This window comes from Ceratotherium simum, chromosome 4 (assembly GCF_057802395.1).
Source record: "Ceratotherium simum simum isolate JZ-2026a chromosome 4, ASM5780239v1, whole genome shotgun sequence".
Lineage (NCBI taxonomy): Eukaryota > Metazoa > Chordata > Mammalia > Perissodactyla > Rhinocerotidae > Ceratotherium > Ceratotherium simum.
The window spans coordinates 86,686,136-86,709,857 of NC_141903.1; the positions used below are offsets into that span (position 1 = coordinate 86,686,136).

General features: G+C 36.1%; 1 protein-coding gene across 1 annotated transcript in view; it reads left to right on the plus strand.

Annotated features, from left to right (window-relative positions):
- The window catches only part of HOMER1 (homer scaffold protein 1), a 118,022-nt gene extending 96,247 nt beyond the window's left edge, over positions 1 to 21,775 (plus strand). The window contains exons 6-9 of the mRNA XM_004420420.3: positions 443 to 599; positions 4,393 to 4,503; positions 5,133 to 5,213; positions 13,500 to 21,775. Of these exons, the coding sequence (XP_004420477.1) occupies positions 443 to 599; positions 4,393 to 4,503; positions 5,133 to 5,213; positions 13,500 to 13,688 (538 nt within the window). The 3' untranslated portion in view covers positions 13,689 to 21,775. The remainder of the gene's footprint in view (positions 1 to 442; positions 600 to 4,392; positions 4,504 to 5,132; positions 5,214 to 13,499) is intronic.
- The last annotated feature ends 1,947 nt before the right edge of the window (positions 21,776 to 23,722 follow it).

Here is a 23,722-nt window from a genome sequence, read left to right on the forward strand (position 1 = left end):
TGGTGATAGAAACTGTAATTCTTTTATATAATATATATTAAAATTACTATAAAATATCCATCCATCAAAACATTTGCTCTGTGATGCAAATGACTTATTAAAAATTAAAATGCTGAGTAAAGAAAGCTATTATCGTCACTAGTTAGTTAAGGGGATGAAGTTAGTAGAATTTCACTAATAGGAATAAACTGTTCAATAATGAGACTTTCAAAGGAGGCAATTTTTTCTTCACATTAAGCCTACTACTTGGGTACTTTTTATATTTCTTCACTTGCTCGGTTTTCTTCACTAGGTACATTTCATTGAAATATTTGTGTTTTTGTTCTTTTTAGGTTGTCTTTGAAACATTCATGGACTATAAAACAAATAATAGAACTGAGTACTGCTGTCCTTTTACAGTAACAATATTCAGTGTAATGGATAGAATTTTCTTTTCTTTTAGTTCAGCAATCAGCAAACACTGGGAGGCTGAACTGGCCACCCTCAAAGGAAACAATGCCAAACTCACTGCAGCCCTGTTGGAGTCCACTGCCAATGTGAAACAATGGAAACAGCAGCTTGCTGCGTATCAAGAGGAGGCAGAGCGTCTGCACAAGCGGGTAAGCTCGGGCTGCCTGAGGTTATGGCTAACCCGTTTCCTTGAGCACAGGAAATTGACGTGCAGATTCAGCACAGGGACGTCTGCTGGGGCTTCTTGTTGGTTGTCAGAACATACACACGGGTTGTATTATATGCGGGTTTGTTGGTTAAGAAGAATGTTTTCCACAGTTTAATGAGAATGAAGAATATACAGCTTTTGGAGTCCAAAGACCTGATTTCAGATTCGTTTTCTGCCACTTATTAGCTGTATGACCTTTGGTAAGTTATTCCCCTCTTTCTGCTCACTGTTCTTATCTACATAGGAGTACTAATATAAACTCTGTACAATTCCTATTAGAAATTGAGACACTGAATTGACATGTAATTGCACTGAGTTCATGATAATACTTTTATTATTTTATTTTATTGTTTTTTAAATAAAGAACAATTTGAAAAATACAGGTAGAAAATTCTTTATAAAAGTTGCTATTATGAGAAATATGGGGCACAAAAAGAGAAATCAGAAATCTCAGTATCATTAATAGCAGAAGCCCAAACAATTACTTATAAAGAATTTTTTTATTCAAAGCATATGCATTCACCCAACAAGAAGCAGATGCCACTAGTTTCCCTTTTAAAAACGAATGCCAAAGAAGTGAACTCCATAGACAACAGGAAGTGGGCTTAGTACGAGAGCACAATTTGAGGAGTGTAATAGGGCCAGAATGACAGGGGAAGTAAGACAGAGATGGAATAGAGACAGGGGGGAAAGTAAGAAACCTGAGTAAATATTATTCTATCCTAAGTATAAAAGTTAACTTATGAGGGGAAAGAGGAAAGTTGTTGTTTAATGAGTACAGAGTTTCCATTTTGTAAGATGAAAAAGTTCCGGAGATCTGTTTCACAACAGTGTGAATATACTTAACACTGCTTAACTGTGCACTTAAAAATGGTTAAGATGATAAATTTTATATTATGTGTTTTTTACCACAAAAAAATAAACTTAATTTGATAATTAACTCATAAGTCAATAAATATTCATTGAAGAGCGATCGTATCTCCTTTTTGTGTAATCCCTGCCCTCAAGGAATTTTTTCTTTGAATAGTCAATTGAATTTTAAAAAATTTAAGAAACGAATCTTTTTATTTACTCAAGTATTTATAATTTCCAGTGGTCTTCTTTCCTTCCTGTAGATCTGAATTTTCATCATATATCCTTTCCTTTCAGCCTGAATAACTTTCTTTAGTATTTAGTTGCATACTGACTGGCAACAAATTCTCTCAGCTTTTATATGTGTGTATATATAGATTTTTGTCTTCTCTGTAGGTCGCATTTTCCTATTTCTTCACATGTCTAGTCATTTTCAGCTGTCTATTGGACATTGTAGATGAGATGATGTAGAGCCCCTAGATTCTGTTATCTTCCTCTGAATAGTGTTGATTTTTGTTTCAGCAAGCAGTTAAATTACTTGTAGATTACTTAGAGTTTGTGGAGGCATGGACTTATGCTTTATTAGTCAGTTTATTTTAATTTTGCCCTGAATTTTAGGATTAATCCCTTAGTCCTGGGAAATCTTTATTTCTAAGGCATAACCCTTCTGGGGTTTCAGTGGAAAGCTTAAAGTGTTTAACAAGGCATTCTATTTTGGTGGGGCTTGAACTTCAAACTGTCTTTTCTGTGGTGAGCACTACCGCAGCTTAGCTCTTGCAGCCTTCCAGCTTTTTTCCCACCTGCTTGGACTCCTTGGATTCTTACCCGTGCTTGTTCAGTTCAGGGTTCAGCCAAAGATTTGAGGGAAGTCTATATGCTTTCTATATGAAAGAAAGAAGGCTTTCTTTCATGCAGTTCCCTCAATTTCTAGCTGTTCCAGCTGTTCTGAGGAGTCCTCAAATCCTCAGGCTTCTCAGGGAAATAAGACCACAGGTTTTTTTTTTTTTTTTAATTTTATTTATTTTTTTCCCCCAAAGCCCCAGTAGGTAGTTGTATGTCATAGCTGCACTTCCTTCTAGTTGCTGTATTTGGGACGTGGCCTCAGCATGGCCGGAGAAGCAGTGCGTTGGTGCACGCCCGGGATCCGAACCCGGGCCGCCAGCAGCAGAGCGTGCGCATTTAACCACTAAGCCACGGGGCCGGCCCAGACCACAGATTTTTGCTTGAATTTGTAGTCAAGCGATGCAGACAGACTCAGAGTGCCTTCAGGTAAAGAGATGTGTAAATGTGTCTCAGCCAGTGTGATTGCATTCTTTGTCTTTTGCCCAATTTGGTCACTCGCCAGGGCCTTCAAACAGTTGATTTATACATTTTGCCCATGATTTGAATTATCTATGTGGAAAATTAATCCAGTAAAAACTGCTCCATTCTTATCAGAAGTGGAACTCCTATAAGTAATTTATTATTTAATTGGACAAAGAAAACTAATATATATTAAATAATAAGGAAATAATTCCCGAGATTTTTGAACAGCTGTTCAGTTTTGTGGATCAGAGGACCGGGGAGCCTTGAGGGCTTTGGTGGATAGGAATGGCTTTCTGGAGAAAGTACGTGCTGAGCTGAGAGTTGAGGGTTTGGTAAAGTCTGAATGGTTTTCAGAGGTAAAAGAGGACATTCTGGTTAAGTCAACAAGATGGGTATGAACATGGTTTGTTCTTAGGACAAGGAGACTTGCGTGCTTTTAATTGGAAGTACACACTGGGTATCCTGGGCGGGGAGGATGGTTAAGTAGTTTGGGACTAGTGTATGGAGGAGCTGAGAATTTCGATTTGACGTTGTAGAAAAGATGAGCCATTGAAAGGCTTTGAATGGGGGAGTCACAATGAGAGATGAATGTTAGCAGTTTGCAGAAGAGATAAAAATAAGCAAAGATTATAATTAAGTCAATTGGCAGGCCATTGCTCATTGTTTAGGCCAGGATGATAAGGGTCTGCACAAGGCTAATAGTACGTGAATAGAAAGGAAGGAAGTGATATGAGAGGTAGAGTGGCAGAGGGTGGAAGGTAATTAGGTATTTGGAAAATGTGAGGGAGAAGGATTTGCTCTGTTTCTTTAATAGTCTAGAATTTACTCTATTTTAGTCACCTAAAATCTATGAGATTGTGATGTGTGTAAAGAGCTGTGATAGGGTATTTGTATGCGTTTATGTTGACATCTGTCTATTTGACTGTTTGGGGAAGGTATAAACTTTTAGAGACAATACCCTTCTCTCTTCTCTCAAAAAACATGAAGTGCTTATTAAAAAAACTTATGTTGCTCTTTGGGCCCTCAATAAATTCTTCCTGACTCAAGGACTGTTATCTTGTGCCATAAGAGACACGATTGGTGTGAAGTCATTCTAGTAGGTAATGATTTAAGTTGTATTTTAAGCATATCTTTTCTTCCAGATTCTTATATTTTGGAAATGTATTTGAAAAATTTCTCACTTCTGCAAGGCCAGTTTTCAGAACTCATATTTAATTTGAAGGCTACAGATGGAGGGCAGATGGCTATATCTGATTTTGAATATGTTTTCAGAAGAAATTTTTAAAGAAGACTTTCATTATAGGGGTTCTCTATTGTCATTAACCACTTAATTTAAGTTTTCATAAACTTTTCATGACCAAGCCTTGTAAATAATTATTTCCTTTTTCTTTTTTCTTTGTCCCAAATTCATATCTTTAAAGAATCTATTCATTCTACCCTGAGTGTCTTAATATTTCTTAAAATTAATTTTCATATACTGATTCAAAGTTCATTATTCACCTATCACGGGCTTATTATATCTTCAGCAAGAGATCCTTTGAAATTGTCATATAATTTGTGCTCTCATTTAATTTTAGGTCACCGAGCTTGAATGTGTTAGTAGCCAAGCAAATGCAGTGCATACCCATAAGACAGAATTAAATCAGACGATACAAGAACTGGAAGAGACGCTGAAAGAGAAGGAAGAGGTATTTTCTGCTTTTCACTCATCTGTGATCTAGCTAACATGCATAGAATATTAGAGTCAGTGTCAGATTTAAAGGTCCTTTATGGAATAAAGTAAGGTGGTGGCGTTTTTATTTAGGGTGAAATTTTTCTTGCATAATATTAAGCTGGTTCATATTTCCCCTCCTTGTTTCCATTGTTGTGAGTTGTGGTGACGCCATCAGACTGGTATACTGCCTATTGCCTTCTGTATGAGAGTTGCATTAATATGATCAACAGAAAACCATTAGAGGTTAAATGAATTTTATAAGCTGTTGCTTTCTCTGGTTTCCAGTCAAAAGATTTAATATACCAGGAAAGAATTATATCCACAAAGCTTGAAGCAACCTTGAAATGTTCACATTGTTGTATCTAAGCAGTGCTGTACCAAAGCCACCAAGTTAGACTTGTCATTTCTTAAGATTAGTCTGTACTAGACAACATATCTGTGAAGATGAATTCACCTCTCTAAAAGTCAGTATAAAGGAATATTTTTTAAATCTTTTTTTTTCTTTTTCAAAGGACTAGGACAATAATTTCAGGGAAAAATGAGGCCTTCTCTTTCCTTGATATAGTTTAAATGTTGTTATTAAAGACAATCTACTTTTTCTAGGAAATAGAAAGATTAAAACAAGAAATTGACAATGCCAGAGAACTACAAGAACAGAGGGACTCTCTGACTCAGAAACTACAGGTGAGCTATAATACAACTTTTATTCATTTCTGCATAGAGAGGCATCAATCATTCTTTCACATGGTGATCACTTTTATTCTGGAACTCCATTATGTAGGTTCCTGGTCATTTTTCTTTTCCAGAACTTCCGATTCATGCCTAATCTTTGATTTTTCAAAAATTACTTGATAACTTCTTCTAGGTAGCTTATGATCATCATAGGTGGTCATTTATAAATTGTCCTTAGTAAATTATTTTAGAAATTTCTACTCTTTAACATACCTGACTTTAAAGAATACCCTGACTTTAAAGAGAATTTCTCAAATGGATTTTATTCAGTTTAGGAATTCTGCTCATTTTTTTTTTTTTTACACTGAACTAAAGTATGAATTACAGCAGTGGTTGTGCCCTCATGAAATCAAGTTAGTGCTCTTTTTATTTCTACAATTTAGTTAATTGTACTCAATTTTTTTATGCGTAGTGTGCTTCCTGATTCTAATCTACATACGTATATCCTGTGTCAGTGGTAGTCACCAGAGTTAGGGAAGATTTTTCAAAATTTATTACCCAAGTCTCCTCCCACCAGCCAGGCACTTTTCTTACACCTCCGTGACTAGCTGCCTCAGGGACGGTGAGGACTACTAAAGTAGTAGTAGTAGTAGTTGGAGTAGAAACAAGTGCATGTATAGAGTGAGGAATTTGGGATAAGGGGTGATAAGTGGGACCTGAAAGCCCAGGATTGGAAGGAGTATCCAGATTATTTATTGAGTGACTACCACGTACCAGGCCCTGTGCTGAACACTTTACTTATATTATGCATTTAATCTGTGTAACAGTCAAATGAGGAAACTGAGGCTTGGACAGGTTGGCTTGTCTGACCTATATTTAAATGGAGACAATCAAATTCTATGACAACAGAGGCCCTTCATAAAGAAAAGTTTCTTTATATGAAATGAAATATTTCCCTTGCCCGTCACTGACTTTCAGCAGCCTGGGAAAAATGAGGTTGCTTGTTTTGATTTGCCCTCTTAGATGTTGTTTCTACATTTTAATCATCTGTGTAAAATAGTGGTTCTCAACTGGAGGCAGTTTTGTGCCCCAGGGGACATTTAACAACGTGTGGAGACATTTTTGATTTTTGTAACTAGGACGGTGCTGCTGATATCTAGTAGGTCGAAGCCAAGCATGCTGCTAAATATTGAATTATCCAGCCCAAAAGGTCACTAGTGCCAAGGTTGAGAAACCCTGGTGTGGAAAATCAGGACTGGAGGAAATGGGGGAAACTCAGTCTAGTTTTGTCTTTTGTTTATTTGGTTTTGGTTACATTTTTTGAGTACTTGCTATGATTCAGGCATATGCTAAGCGCTTACATAGATTAGCTCTAATTCTCACAGTAACAGGTGTATTATCCCTATTTTCAAAGAGAAGGCAGCAGTTCAGAGGTGTTAACAAGTTTCATCAAGGCATTTAGCTAGAAAGTAGTGAAGCCTAGATTTATTTTGATTCCCAAGTCTCTGTTCTTTCTGCGTTACCACACTACATCCATGCCATCCCTAACAATGCTTTTAAAAATTTTGTTGTACATATGTTTACAGTGTCCCAGAGAAACCAAGAGATAATTTATTCATGTTAAACTTCTAAATGTATTTCATCATTGATTGAGCAGTAGTTGAATTTTACAGCTTGCACTTGGAATTGTGAATATCAATTCTCACCTATTCTTTAAGTGAATATCAAAAATACTTATCAAAACAACCTACCTGGAACAGGACAGGGAACCTTTCAGAAAACCTAAGGATGAATTCTAAAAGGCCAACCCAGAGAAATAACTTGTATTTTTTTCCAGTTTTCCTCTGGAGCCTGGTCCCTCCCACCTAAACATCTGTTTATCAGAAATCCCAACACCCTGAACCTCCATAAGTTCACTCTAGAAAATTGGGATCATTAAATTCCTTGACTGGTAGAGGAACTTCTGATATTGCAGTGCATGGAATTGGACTGTAGGTATGAATATGGATAGAAGATTTATAGTTATGGGTAAATTAAGAATAGTATGATATAATTTTTCTAATTTCCAAGTTGTTTTTTCCCCAAATATCAATATACCATGCTCATTATAAAAAATTTAGAAAAATATAATTTAGCAAGTTAAAAAAAGGAACTATAATCCCATCATCCTAAGGCAAAGCAATTGTCATTTCCTTCCCCCCGTGTTTATTTGGATAACTTTTTCTTTACATGAGACACATAAATACCATTTCTTCATCTGGCTTTCCTAACTTAACATTATGTCATAAGCTGCGTATGTCATTTGGCTGCATAGTATTCTCCTATATAGATGTACCAAAGTCTTCTTCCAACATTCCTCCAGGGATAGTGATTTATGTTGTTTCCAATGTTAGCTATAATAAATAATGTCAGAATGAATCTTTTGACATAAATCTTTGCCTTTCTGATTATTTAAGATGAGCTTTTAAAAGAGAATTACTTGGTGTCCATGTTTTAAGATTTCTTATGCTGAGAAATTGATATCTGGATAGGCAGGATAGCCACTGGATATTGGTCTCCCCTCATCTTTGCTGTCTATGGGGAACAAAAGGTTGCTCACTATTTTTATTATTATTTTCATTTTTTGATTACTGGTAGGACTGATCTTCATTTTCTGTGCTGTGGAATAATTTATGTCATATTGGAACTATCTGGTCTTTGAAGGTTTAGTAGAATTCCCCCTGGAAACCATCTGGGCCCGGTGCTTTGCTGTGGAGTAATTCTTTGATCACTCTCGGTTTCTTCTGCAGATACTGGTCTATTTAAGCTTTCCATCTAGGTTTTCAAATATTCATTGGGAACTCTTATAATTTCTTATTTTATATACTTGTTCTTTATCCTTTTCTTTCTTGATTAAGTCAAGTTAAGCAATGGTATGTATATTTTGTTGTTATTTTTAAAAAAACAAGATTTTATTAATCAGTATCACTGTTTTTTAATCCTCTACCTTATGAATTTCTACTTTTATCTTTATGATTCCTGCCTTGTGCTTTGTTTTGGTTTACTTTTTTATTCTTTTTCTGGCATTTTGAGAGGGGAATTTAATTCCTTTATTTTTATTCTTTCACTTTTATATATATGTGTTTAAAGCCATAGATTTTTCTCTGATCATTGCCTTAAGTGTACCCATAGATTCTGATAATGTTTTAATTATCATTATTTCTTGAAATTCTGTGATTTTGGTTTTACTTCCTTTTCATGCAAGAGATGTTTAAAAGAAGGTGTTTTAATTTTCTGGTGGACGGGCCTTTTAATTTTTTTTATTTAGTTATTAATTTCTAATTTAATTGCATTGTAAACAAAAGGGTTTGTGTAATTTCTACTTTACATAATTTACTGCTGGGTTTTTTTGTGTGTGATTTAATATGTGATCTGTTTTTGTGAATGCTCTTTATTGATTTTGTGATTTAGATCTTTTGTATCATTACCTTTTTTTGGTTCTACTTCATCTGTCCTATACAAGAGTGGCATATTAAAGTCTCTCATCAGTGTATTTTTATCTCTGTCTCCTTACATCTCCTGTAGTTTCTACTATAAAGGTGGCTGCTGCGTTTCTTGGTACACAAACATCATTGTTATATCTTCCTTGTGAGTTGTGACTTTTAGCATTAAAAATTGTCTTCTTTTGCCCCTTTTTCTACCAGTATCACAACCTCTCATTATTTTGAGCCCATCTCATTATTTTTGGTCTTTCTAAATGAATTCCTAGGTGGAAGGACCTTTTTATTTTATGATTCTGTTTTCAATTCCTAGTCTTATTGCATTGTGATAACAGAGTATTTTTTGTAGTATTTTTACTTAATTTAACTTACTGCTGCTTTTTTTTCTGACCTACTATAAGATCAGATTTTGTGAATGCTCTTTGTGTGTCATGTACATATAGTTGGATAATGTTTTGTGAGCCAAACTGAAAATTTTCTTTTTTACTAGATAATTCATTAATGTTTATTGATATGATTTTTATGTTTGGTCTCATCTTACCATTATTTTGTGTTATAATTTCTGTATGTTATATTAATTTGATTTTTTTCTTTCTGTATGATGTGTTCTTTGCTCTTTTTTTTTTTTTAACATCTTTTGATATTTAAGATGGTCTTAACTTTGTTATAGTGGTTACCTTTGAACTTAGACCTTTTTAAAATGCTCCTAGTCACCTGTGTTCATATTTAAATTTTCATTATCTGGTTTGTTGGCTTTTAAGATATCCTTTGACTTTGAACAACACATATTCAATAATAACAAGAAATGGGCAAAAAAACTGAAAAACAGGAAAGTTGATTAAACGCATGATAGAAACAGAAGAAAAAGGCAAACTCATATCAGAAATGAAGGCTGCATTATAAGATGCCCAAGGAAAAACAGATTTGAGTAAAAATTATTTTGTAATCAATTCTTAAAAAAATCCAAGGGAATGAAAGTGAGATAAAGAAAGTAGGGAGAATAGAAAGTTTTTAGTGTTTGACTATCTGATTCAAGCTCTTTTTCAAATGCTTGTTTGAGAATATTTAATTCAGAGCGGAGGGTTCAGAGTCCTCTTATGCTTCGTAGTTGGTTTTTTGGGGGGATTTTTATTTTCATCCACTGAAGTGTTTGGAATATCATTTTCTCTTTTCATCTTATAACAATTCAGTGAAGATTGCTTGCACCTTTGAATTTAGTGGTTAGAGTGGCAGTTTTGGGTGGTTTACAAATTCTTAGTTCAAAAACATCCTCTTTTGAGGAGACATTGGGCGAGAGGTTGTATGTACTTCAATATTTTAGTTTTGTTTTGTCTTGGAAGATTCTAAATTTCCTTGCGTTGCTTCTTTTTCCCTTTACCACACCCTTCCATCAGGTTCCTTTCTCTTCTTTTTACTCTTCTCCTCCAAAGGGTTGCCTTTCCAAGGCTGCCTCCTCATGTCTAGTGGACACCAAGTCCCTTCTTGCAGTCTGCTCCGGTCTACCAAGATGTTTTTTTTTCCTCTGGAATTTTGGCGCTTTCAGGGGTCTTCCTCTTTCTTAGGGTTATTAGAGTTCAGTCTTAGGACTTGGTTCTCCCCCTCCCTCTTCTGTGCATTGCCCCCACAGTCCGCCCGCCCTCTGCAAAGAGTTAGAGTGAGAGCTTGAGAACTCTCTCTGTCGGAAATTGGTGCTTATATTACCTAATTATAGTTAATTTGAAGTTTGTATTGCTCTCTTTCTTCTAATTACATTGAAGTCGTGGAATTTGCATGGTTTTTTCTTTCTTATTATTGGTTTATATAGTTCGGGAGATGGCTGGGAGATTCCATTGTGCACCATCACCATTACCTCAGCCACCCGGGTATCTGTTCTGTTTACTTCTTCATTGCCAGTATCTTCCTTCTAGGACGCGTGTTCCATTAAAACAGGGACCATCTTTATTTACTGCCACATCCTCAAAGCCTAGTATGTAAAGGATGCTCAGTAAATAATTGTTGAATAACTCTTCTTCAAAATTTGTGTTTTTTACCCATTTTTCTGTTGAATTATTAAAACTTGTTTTGATGATTTGTATCTCCTGTTATATGTGAAGGTTAATAATCTAATAGGGCAATAATATATCTTACTTGTAAGAGCTTAAGATGCGTATCAGATGTCAACAAAGGCAGTCTTTCTGTAGCTTTTATTTAGATTAAATAATGCAGATTTAAATTTACAGAAAATGAACCTGATCTTGTCCCACTGATGTTGATAATAATTGTTTAATTTTTTTAATCACTCTACTGTTGTAGGCTCCATAGCTAACAAATATGGAGCATGGCCTTCTGCCCACTAGGATTTTATACTTTCAGCTATTGCCCTTTAGAGCGCTCGGAAGGGAGTTAGCAAATTCTGGCCTTCAGTGCTTTATCGGGGCTGCACCAGGCCCCTGGATGCCCTTGGCACATGCTTCCATCTCAGTAAAGGAGAAGGGGAAGGTAGTAGGACAAAAATGATATTAAGCAGAAGAATGAGTTAGGATGGAGAATAAAAGTCAAGAAGGAGAGATTGGAAAATACGGACAGAAGGTGGTAAACTGGGAAGAGGCACCAGCCAGGGCTCCGGGTGCCTGGTGTTGGCTGCCATGTACTGGGTTGTCTATTCTTGCACTAGGATCATATTCTCTGCCTCAAAATAGACCAGCACCGTCGGCATTGTATTGGATCTCTTGTTCTGCCTAGTAAAATTCCTCCTGTCAGAGGAACGGCTTAGAGTTCAAGACTCCTTCTAGAGAGAACAACGCAAAAATTTTAGTAGCTGAGAGAATTTGGCGTCTTGCTTGCTTCCATTGATGTGTTAGGATGTTCCACTGATTGGCAAGGAGAACAAGGAAGCCTTTCATTTTTAAGGAAGGCTTAGAGGGCAAACTAGGTGGTGCCTGGTGAAGTGGGTGTTTTCTAGTGAATGACATTTGGTCTATTTTTATAGTTGGAAACATTCTACTCTTAAGCTTATTGTTTCAGCTGGCAAGAGAGCATGCCGTGCAATCATGAGTGGAATTTTTACATTTGACCCCAGGGTCTGTTTTCTCCCTCAGAGTTGAGAGCCGCCATGAACTTGGCTTCTGGATTTATAAATATTTATTGGTTTCAGATTCTCTCTCACTTTACTTATCTTCACCTGGTGGATTATTCAAAGTAAAAAGATTAGAAACATACCTGGTAAACATCTAACAGAAAACACTTTAAGATTAGATTGGGATTCCTTAAGTTCTTTATTTATAAATCATTGTAGCTGCCTTATTCTTTTCTTTTATTTTCCCGGCTCTTGGGACTCATCTGTGACATCGTGCTTGAGCCTTGCCGTTAGTTATTTCTGTTAAAGCATGTGAGCATTTCTTGATATTCAGAATCCTAAGTCAATTGTTACTTTCTTATATGTATTCAAGCTAATTCTCTAATTATTTTTCTTAAAAGTTGAATTTTTACAGGTATTGTAAGACAAATAAATTTGGGGGAAAAATGCCCATAATCCCGACGACGAGCACTATTTCCTGTTTCCTATTTGTGCATTAATTCCCAGTGTTTGTCCTCATGCGTACACATTTTTGCCCAGTTGCAGGGTGCCACTTCGTTTTCTGTTATTTTCATTTAACATTTATCAGATTGTCTTTCAAAAATTTTTTAAATATTTGTTTCCACTATTCTTTAGACTGGATAGAATTTTTTAGAGATTTATATTAAATGGTATACTGACATTTGAAACATGTTTTCTGAGACTGATTCATATTGTGGTCCTAACACCAAAATGTTTTCATTGTCCCATATAATTTACAGATGTGAATGGAATTCGTGTCAGTCATTTAATTCCTCTCAGATGTAAAAGTGAGCTTTCCAGAAAGGATATATAACTTTCAATTAGTTGCTTTTCTGAATAGTTTATTTAAAGTGTAGTAGATTGTTTTCTGCTAATTTTCTCAGTTTGACTTTTTAACCAAAATTAAATCTTTAGCTCATGTTATGTATTTTATTTTTTAGAATCATTTATTTTTCATGCTTAGGAACATTTTTAGAGCAATAAAAACTTCGAAATAACTTTTAAGTATGCCAGAATTTATTCTGTGTTAAAAAAAATTTTTTTTAATGTTGTGGTGAACTTTTATTTCCCTTTTGTCACTTTTTTCTTTCCTTGATTTGCAGTGTATTGGAATCGTTAGCTCTATAGTTCTCTTATATGTGCAGTTATTATCTGTCTTCACTGCAGTTTTTAGCAGTTGAGCCATAGTCTCTACCACATGCGTTCATTTGATATCGAGGCAAAACAAAGTATAGTTAACATACCCAGAGGATCCTAAAACCTCATTTTGGAGAGTCATCTTCTTCTCTAAATCTTTCTCCAGAATTGCCAATAAGGAGAAAAAAATTAATTTCTCTCTTTTTCTCTGCCTGCTTTCACCTAAGATTGCAAACAGTTGTGCATTAGGAAAATTACATGGGCAGAAATAGAAATAAGATGTAGATAATCTGCAAAATGAGTCTTCACTTGTATCCCAGTGTTTGATTTGAAGTGCCTAGAGTGTTGCCTGACGTGGAGTAAGCAGTCAGGAAATTTTTGTTGGATGGATAGATGGATTCGTGAACAAGCCAGTCAGTAAAACCACATGGATTTCTCAGATGGTGAAATCTGAAATCTCCTTCAGTTGTGTCAACTTGAGATTCAGAAGCTCTTCCTCATTGTCAGACTGCATTAACTGCCACGATATTAGTAATAACAAAAGTTATATTATTTTCTAAGTCATGAACTGACGTATATATATATATCACACTTTTGTTTCTAAAGGAAGTAGAAATTCGGAACAAAGACCTGGAGGGACAACTGTCTGACTTAGAGCAACGTCTGGAGAAAAGTCAGAATGAACAAGAAGCTTTTCGCAATAACCTGAAGACACTCTTAGAAATTCTTGATGGAAAAATATTTGAACTAACAGAATTACGAGATAACTTGGCCAAGCTACTAGAATGCAGCTAAGGAAAGTGAAATTTCAGTGCCAATTGATTAAAAAATACACTGTCTCTCTTCATAGGACTGTTTGGGCTCTGCATCAAGATTGCACAAAAAATTTGAATATCACTCCTCCAGGAGGAGGATCTTTTGAAAATTGGAATTGTATATTTCGGTGTAAATTTTAGAATTCAGCTTGTAGCTAGTTGGGGAAAAAAGAGATGAAAAACTTGAACTACAAATTACCTCCATGTATATTATTGGCCATAGTTAACTAGAGTTATAAATAGACACTTAATGCAATCTTTTTTTCTGATATTCACCAACGGGAGAATTAACAATGTCTGGGTCACATCCCCTTTTTGTGTTCAACACAGTGAAGGTTATCTGCTTTTTAAATTAATTTATTTATGATATCTAAAGCTGTGTTTTGTGCAAAAACTTAGTGCTGAAAGCCCTGTCTTTTGTTGTAATCTGAATAATTTCTCAGGATATTTTTGCACTGCTGAGAAGCAGTGCCGTTACCAATTAATTCTTGCCAGGAGTGAGAGAGAGCTGCATCTTTAATTGAAACATACTTACTATAACTGGGTGTATAGAGTTCTTCCCTTTTTTATACTGGAAGAGAGTTCACTCTGGTACACTCTGATATTCCCTAACTTGTCTGCTGTATGGTTTACTTTTCCATATCAATTCCATGTATTTATGAGAAGATATTGTCTCCCATTTTATTACACATTTTAAAGCCAACTAACGAAGGCAGCTGAGTCCCTCAGAAATTTTTCTTTTTAAATTTCTAATACATTTGACACACAGTACTGAAATACAGTGGCCGTCACTGACGGTCTGGCCTAGCAATGTTAAGGCTATTTACAGAATATGCAGTTACATTTATTTATATATTTTGCAAGAAATCTTTTCTGAATGATCAATGCATTTCAATTTACAAATAATAATGGCTATTGGGGAATTGTTTATTATAGATCATTTTAAGGTGTATAGCTATTTTAAAGGGGATCCATTTCCATCAAACAGCCGATCAGAGGACTATTGGGATTGGAGCCGTGTACTCTGTCTGGGTCTTCACATCAGCCACATCTCTAGCCAAACCTCACAAGGCAATATTCTGAACTGTCAAGTAGGCATTTCAAAACAGGAATTCAATTCAATAGGCTCTTCTCAGTAAACAGGTTTTAATGTTGTTTTGATGTAATTTTAAAAGACTTTTAGCAAACATGCATTTCTTTATATAATACATTTCTTTTAAGAAGCTATTTTAAAAGTAAGCCAAGTGCTGTCTATCCTGCTTACGGGGTAGGAACTGCATCAGAGTCCCTATATTCTTGCTGTACAGTGCCTGTGACGTTGAGAAGGGTTCTTTTTCAAAGTATTTGCTTGAGTGTCTGACTCGATGAAGTCTACAAATGCCCTGACTTTTTGTTTGTACCCCAAAAAGATTGAATTGTTAAATACAAAATTAAGGTAATTAATCAATTTGTAACCATTTTTTCACTCACAAACAGCTACTCAACACTAAGTAGTTTTGTTTTATATATGTATGTGTATGTATGTAAATACATACATATTAGTTTATATTAGAGTGAAAAATAAATGGTTTTGCTTCTAAAGTTAGTTTCTAAAGTGAGTTTTCAGGTGTCTCTGAAAAGTTTACGTCAGATACTTGATCATCGTGTATTATTTGTGCTATAACATCATGTGAGTTACCTCCATCTAGTTTAGGATATTTTCCTCCCCTGTTTATTATAGGGAGGATAATTTAGGTACACAAGCTCAGAGCTGAGAGATTCTCTGATAAATCAGGTAATACAATTTTTTGGATTGATGGAATTTTGAAGTAGATATGATTTTATCCATCAGTTTCTGAGTAACAGCACCAGATTTTAATTTAAGTAGGGGGTTTAACACTAGGGATCAGGGAATTTAGTTATGAAGAGTTAAAAATAAAAAAATAGTATAAGCTGTTGAAATGGTAAGTGAATTATTTTAATGATGTAATAAGATATTTTTAAATTTTGACATAGTTGTCATTTAATGGGAAAATAACTCACCAAAATGTCTCCACTTGAATTGTGTTGATATGTGAGACGTGTGTAATTCAATATATACATATACCCATATGTATATACAGAAAATTATTTTTAATATTTTGCTACTGATATGATATTTAAAATTGGAAATTTTGTGAGTTTTTTCCCTGTGCAATAGAGCCTAATTTTTTCTTTTTTTAATGACTTAACAATTTCTTGAGGGCTGCACCTTTAAATTCCCAGATTGTCATTAGACGTGGACAGTATATGGGATAAGGTGGACACAACTGCACATATAAATAAAATCTTCTTACTAAGACTATTTTAAACATTCATTTACAGTAGGAGAGTATCTAGAATCGTCATCTACAAGACATAATTAGGTTGCGTACCTACTGTAGTTTTCTCCATTTCTGTATCATATAAATAAAAAGTTTGCATATTAAAATTGGTTTTTTCCCAGAGACAGGTATTGTATAATGTATCTATATTTAGATCAGACTGTGGTAATATATTTATCAGAAGATAACATGGGGGACTATAGCCTGAACATGTGGACTTGAAGTGACGCAGATAAGGAGAGCAGAGATTGGTCCCGTGGTGTATAAGTGATTATATGATAACTATGAATTCTTGTACAAAAAGCAACTGAAAACAAAAGAAAAACAAAAATACAGTTTTTAATTTGAAATACATTTGTTGTTCTCTGGAGAATGTACTTTATCTTTTTTTCCTTCAGTCTTTTACAGATATTTAAAAGCGTTTAAGTGATGGCAGCATTTACTTAAATCTTACAGGTGCTACTGGATTTTGCATTAGTGTGTTATGTTGTGAAATCCTAACTTTGACATAAAAGGTTTTATAAATATTTCCCTGCCTGGAAAATTAGTTTTTGTTTCTCTTCTCTTCTTCTCTCTCTCTCCCCCTCTTTTTCTCTCTCTTTTTTTCTCCTCCTTTCTTTCTGCAGATTAAAAAAAGTTCATGAAGTTGCATTGCATCCCTTCTTGTCCCTATAGAAGAACGCCAGCACCATCATAGATTTAATGTTTTGCTGTCATTGAATTGTTGGGAAGCAGTTAGAGGAAAAAATTACACTTTTTTTTCAAGTGGAACTAAAAGAGACACTCAAAATTAAACCACTGTCACCTTTTAAAACTCATTTCTTTGCCCTGTTAAATTTATTTTTAACGTGTGTGCTACAGTCTTCCATGTTTTTATTTAACTCTGGAGTATGCAGCTCATCTGCTCTCTCCTTGCAAACCTGATTTACTGTCAGTTCTGGAATGAGAGGCAGGTCAGAGGGAAAATTTGTTTGGGGCAGTGGTTTTTTTTGTAAGAAATCCTCTGTTTATTTGATATCAAATAATTTTAACATCCTGAAATTCTGTGCTTGAAGTCATGAAATAGTCTTTGCATTTTTGTCTTCTGGATATTTAGCATTGTTCCTTTATCATTCATGAAGTAAATTAATTTATATAAAATCTTGAAGAAAACTTTCAGGTAAGAAGTAGTTGAGAATGACATTTTTAAAAATTTCTCACGTAGGATGTTATGCTATAATAAGTATTTGTTGAAAAGATAATTTTTATGTGAGAGAATATTTTTAAAATTACTAGAAAAGGATCATTTTAGAATGGAAAAAGATGTATCATTCACCTTACTTGAAATTGTGAAAGTGTATTTTTTCCTAATATTCATGTTAAATTGGACCTTAAATTTTTATGATAGTTTTTCTCTATGGGAAACTGATCTATAGATGTCACACAAATAGAAGCATAGTTATTGAATTAAAGAAATGAATGTTTTTCATTTTTTGTTTATATATTACCTAGTAAAATAGTTCACAATTTTATCCAAGAAAAAACTCAAAAACTCAATCAGCACTACACTGCCTAGTGATTTCTGCTGGTGCACTGAATAGAAAAGAAACATTGTGAGTCATTTTTACCAAAACCAGGTGACCCAGGGAGAGAAATTACATCCAGTCAATTCTCTGATCTCTTTAAGGACCCTTCTATCCTTTAGATTAAAGGACACATTCCAGAGGATTCCAGGAGCACATCTGGGTGGGGAAAGGATATTTTTTGTGAAAAGAGCCAGCAAAACGCAGGAGCACAGAGACTTCAGTTTTTATCTAAAGTACATCAGGACAGCCAGAGACACATAAGTGCTACTTTCTTACCTTGCTGCTGCTTTTAACTAAACGAATTGGAATTGCCCTAATGAATTTCAAAGGCTTTCAGAAGAGCCTGTCATTTGTCTTGTCGGGATTTATAACCTAATATGAGACACCTAACATTCAGAACTCACCATTCTGTGGGATTCTGACCTACTTTTGTCAATTATTTTAACATCAAATCTACCCAGGGACAGAAATATTACTCTGCTTTCTCCTGATAACACCAAATTAAGGTGATAATGGATGCCTAATAAATGGAAAATTAAGCCCATTGCTGTAGTGTAGAAAAGTGTCTTTTGTGGATATTTTTTCTATCAACATTCATGATTTTATCTGTGTTTTTCAACTGTTACTATATATGCATATATATGGCAAGTCATATCTATGTGACTTGCATATATGAGTTATTTGATTGTGATACCGTAGGTAGAATGACTATTTCAGAAAACATGGCTAGAAAGCAGATAGACTTGAAGTGAATGCTTTCCTGACAATTTCAGTATGAAATGGAACAGAAAGGAGTGTTTGTTGAATATCTGCTGTATGACAGGCACTGTACTAACTGACGTTTCATTTCCATGTGTAGGGGCCCTTGCAGGGGTGTCCTTTGCAAGGGGGTTGGGAGGCAGGAAGGGAAGAGGCTCAGATGATTGCACCTGCTGTGTTCCCAGTGATCAGTCTGGTCATCCAGTACCCCAGTCAAAAGGGGGAGACCTTGCTTGTGTTTCTGGTTTTTCCCTCTAGCTTGTCTGCTTTGCCTCTAGAATATCTCTGTTAGGGCACTTCTTAACTGTATATGTTATATTCGCTCTTCTTGAATTTCTTCCTTCAGCCTCATTTGGTATTCACAAGGCTTGTTATTGTTCAGTTGTAAATCACACTTTGTTTGCAGGTGTCATATTTATGCAATATGTTTTAGTCTTAAATTTTTTTTTAACTCACAGGCTTCAGGTAATCCAAGGAAATTATGTTTTATATGCAGAATTTCAGTCTATAAAACTTAAGTAGCAAAATATTTATAAAGCCCTTGGGAAGGTAATTCATCTCTTAAGTTTCCTAGTGAAACAAGTTGTAAAGCTGTAAAACTCATCCTCCAACGCTATACAGTAGTTCAGTACTGGGTGACTTTGTGGTCAATGCTGGTTCCACAGAAGTTAAGGCCTCTCCAGGTTGATCAAGCCATTAGATCAGCCCCAGAAGTAACTCATGGCCCTAGGATCTTTAGGTGGGTGATACCCCTCATATAAGTGGAAGCATACAATATTTGTCTTTTTGTGTCTGGCTTATTTCATTTAGCATGTTTTCAGAGTTTATCCATGTTGTGGTATACATATATCAGAATTTCATTGCTTTCCGATGCTGAATAATATTCCATTGTATACCACATTTTGCTTATCCTTTCATCTGTTGATGGACATTTGGGTCATTTCCACCTTTTGGCTATTGTGAATAATTCTGCAATGAACATTCCTGTATAAGTATTCGTTTGAGTCCCTGCTTTCATTTCTTTGGGTATATTCCTAGAAGTGGAATTGCTAGATTTTATGGTAATTCTGTGTTTACTTTTTTGAAGAACTGCCAAAGGATTGGGTTTGAATTGAGTTAATTTAAAAGGTTCATAGAGCAGGGTGCCCTCTCACTGGGAAATCACAGTCATGGGGTTAGTGTTTTGTTAATAGACCTATAAGTGATCCATTGGCCTCTAAGTCATGCCCTTTACTCTCTTACCTAAAACATTTATTGAGCACCTGCTATCTCCCAGGCCCCATTTTGAAATAGAGACTAGAGAGAGAAGCTCACAATTGAGTGCAGGACAAGACAGTTACTTTGTAGTGCAATGATAAAGGAGAGTACTAGCATGAGGGAGCCCGAAGGGAAGAAGAGTCAAGAAGTCTTTTTCAGAAGAGATGATACTCACCTGATTCTTGATGGAGAAGTAGGAGCTGGCTAGTTGAAGAAGGAGTGAAAGAGAATTGTAGACAGTATGTCATGTGCAAAGGCTCAGAGAGGTGAAAGCATTGAGATGTTTAGAAATTTAGAATTTAGTACACTGAAACACAGGATGTTAGGGAAGGATATGGCAAAAGATGGGGATGGAGAAGTACGCAAAGGGTAGATAAGGAAGGACTCTAAGTCATATGAAAGATTTGGGTTTTATTCAGAAGGTAATGCAAAGATATTGAAGGATTTTTTGTAAAGAAGTGATGTAATAAAAAGACTTTTGCAAGTCTAGGTAGTTATGCAAATCACAATCCCTGTTGAGAGTCTGCTTTTTGGCAGTGGCAGTGGGAACGGGGAAGACGGAATGGATTCAGGGAGTATTTAGGAGGTAAAACCATTAGGACTTCTTGGCTAATGTAGATGGCAAGGAAAAGAGAAGAATGCCGGATGACTCCTAGGTCTCTTGAGTTGGACAACCAGGTGAACAATCCCATTTACTGAGATAATGAATTCAAGAGGGAGAGGGGCTTAGTTTGGGTGGCAGCAAGGGGGTGAGACAAAGCAAGAAGAATGATGAGTTAGTTTCATTTTGAGTTTAAGATGCCTATAGAATATCCAAGTGCAGATGTGAGTCTAGATGGAGCTTAGGAGAGAAATATGAGCTGGAGATAGATATTTGCAAGATGTCAGCATATGTAATGGTAGCTGAGGGCATGAAAAATGGAGAGAATATAAGAGGAAAATGTCAGTCTGGGCCAGGTGCAGGACAAGAGCTTATGAAGGAGACCGAAGGGAAGGCCTGAGGGATAAGTGGACAGCCAAAGGTGGGGACTCAGGGAAGCCTAGAGTAGAGGTTCAGAAAGCCAAATTTTACACGAAAATAAATCAACTCATGTCTTGAGCCAACGATATTCAAACTGCTTTCTGTTGAGACCCTTCCTTAATATTTGATTTTAGAAATATTTTAACTTAAAAAATTAAAAACCAACAAACTCAAATATGCTGTTTTTGATATATTAAAACATTGAGATCCAGCACACGTGAGTACTAGGTTAGCTGTTTTCGTGCAGATGCCAGAATAAGGCCATCTATGGTGAATGGAGGAGCATCTTGGTGGTTCAAGGTGAGCTGTGACAGAACTGCCGCCATTGCTTAGTGTGAATCTCAGCTTCCTCAATACTGTGCAGCCGGAACAAAATGCAGAGGTGGGGTCTGCAGAAGATAACCTCTGTCTTCTGTAAACCCAGTCTCAAATATTTGTTTATGAGAATAACTTCACCTTTCTTATTGATCTGTTGCTTAAATTACATGTTAGCTACAATTCTTTCTGTTAATATATTGGACTTCCGTGTAGCTGTCATTTCTGAAAGGTTGCGAGGGTGGGAAGCTACAGCCAAAAAGAAGTTGACGAACACTTTCCTGGTAGAACTTGGCTTATTAATCTTTCTGCAGCTCACCTGACTCTCAAAGTCAGGTTCCAGAGGCTTAAGTGTGTTACATGTGTCTTTTTAAATGTTATTTTGATACTGAATTCACCACTAGCACCAGGTGATTTTGTGTTCGCCTTGCTATGGAAAGTTTAGAGTTAACATTTCTGTTGTCTTAAATGATCCTTACTCTTTTTTTTCATATTGATTCATAAACAGATAACTGTATACAAAATATCTCTGGTAGAAATTATCTCAAAGGATGACAACAACAACAACAAAATACTCTGTATTTGGTTTTAGACTGCTGTATGGTATTTGATTTTTTTTTCTAGTTTAAGTTAAAATTAGCTTGAATTCCTTGAGTAGACATGACTTGCGCTACTTGGGCAACAAATTAGAGCATGTTAGACATTCCAGAAAGACAGGAGCTACTGGTTCTCAAAGTTGGCTCCAAATAATCCATAAAATTTGCAAATCACTTGTGAATTGTCAAATAAACTATACCTTTTAAACCGCTTTTGTTCATATTTTTGTATCTAGTGATTAATCCTGGTTTCCTTTACCAGAGCCTTGATTAGGGTACAGTCTATGCATTAAAATCCTGTGTTACACATAATAGTATAAAACAGAACTTCACAGTCTATGGTGCATACCACAGTTCACAACAAATTTTCACAACAATGTCGTGACCTAAGTGTTATTGTTATCCCCATTTTGTAGATTTTATAGAGTCTGAGATTCAGCAAGGTTAAGTGACTGGCCAGGTGAGAGGCAGAGCGAGGAGTAGGACACAGGTGCTCTGCCTGCGGCCCTGTGCCCTTCCCACTCCTCCGGGCCCGAGCTAGGAGCTGCAGACCTTTGCTGAGAAGGCAGGTACAACAGTGGATCACTTCACCATATTTAACCACCTCTCAAGGAGGAAAATTGGTTCTATTTCACAATGGTATTACGTCTTTGAATACGTATCTCCCTGCTTCTCTCCTTTTTTAGACAAAACCTTTTTTTAAGTTATGCTGTGGTTCATACGTGCTTTCTTTTTCCAAACGTTTTTAATAGTACAGTCACCCTTGACCTCTCAGTTCCATCTCTATAAATTGCTGCTATAATCTATTTAATGTATGTCCTTTCAGGAATTTTATATGCATTTACATACAACATATATGTGCTGATAGAAATGTCTAGCTGTTTGGGGGGAGGGAGTACACAAATTTTATCATATGCTATGTCTTATTCTACAATTTGCTGTTTGTTTTTTGTGAGGAAGATTTAGCCCTGAGCTAACATTTGTTGCCAATCCTCCTCTTTTTGCTGAGGAAGACTGGCCCTGGGCTAACGTCCGTGCCCATCTTCCTCTACTTCATATGTGGGACGCCGCCTCAGCATGGATAGACAGGTGGTTCGTAGGTCCACGCCCAGGATCTGAACCTGCGAACCCTGGGCCGCCGAAGCGGAGCACACACACTTAACCGCTACGCCACCAAGCTGGCCCCTGCTGTTTTTTTACTTACTCTTTTTGGAAGTTCTGTTCAAGTTTGTACATATAGACCTACCTCATCCTTTTTAATCCTTCAGGAGTATTCCATTTTATGGCTATATTGCAGTTTATTTAAGCATTTCCATGTTTTTTCTTTCCTTTTTTGCTCTACCCGCTTCTTCCTGACCTTAGGCTCCTTTGTTAAGGGTCAGGGGCATTCAGGATTGATGAATACCCAGTTACCAAATGCCCCAGAGTGCCTCTTATATCCCCAGTCAGAATGAACGATGGATGAATAAATTTTCCTGAAAACTGAAACTCAAAAAAAAAAAAAGTTTTAACTGATCTTCTTGAAAACCTTTCTAAATTATACCACAAGCAACACCTAGCCGCAGCTTTGGATGGGGTAGTTGCTCGATAAACGTGATGAATGACTGCACATGCTTTACTGTTTTAGAGAAGAGAAGACGCCCAATGTAACCTTGAACCTTTGTTTAGTGACTTGGTCCACTGACTGTTGCACAGTGCCACCCTGTGGGGATGACTGGGGGACCACCAGGCGTGTGAAGAACAGTTTAAAAACAGAAGTACTGTGCCTTATAGCCTTCAAAGTCGGGGAGAAGGGGACAGGATTGAAAAGGAGAGGAGAAGCGGAGAGATGCTTGGACTGCGGCGTGTCCAGACTGCGTCTTCCTCTCACGCCAGGAGGCTTTGGCACCTGATTGGTGGCTTTGCTTCTGGTGTCATCCCCTGCCGGATTGCTGTTCATTCGATCAAACATTTCATTGGGAATGCAAAGATGCTAAGACACAGTCCCCACCCTCAAGAAGCTTATAGTCTAGTGAAGAAAGCCTAGGTGTTAATCAAGAGGTGCAATAAGACATTAATGTTCTTGTAAAAGGAGTCAGAGCTTCCACTGAATGTACAGAGGAGGGATTTAGTCAGTGGCAGTGAGGAGGTGGCATTTGAGCGAGATGTAAAAGATGAGT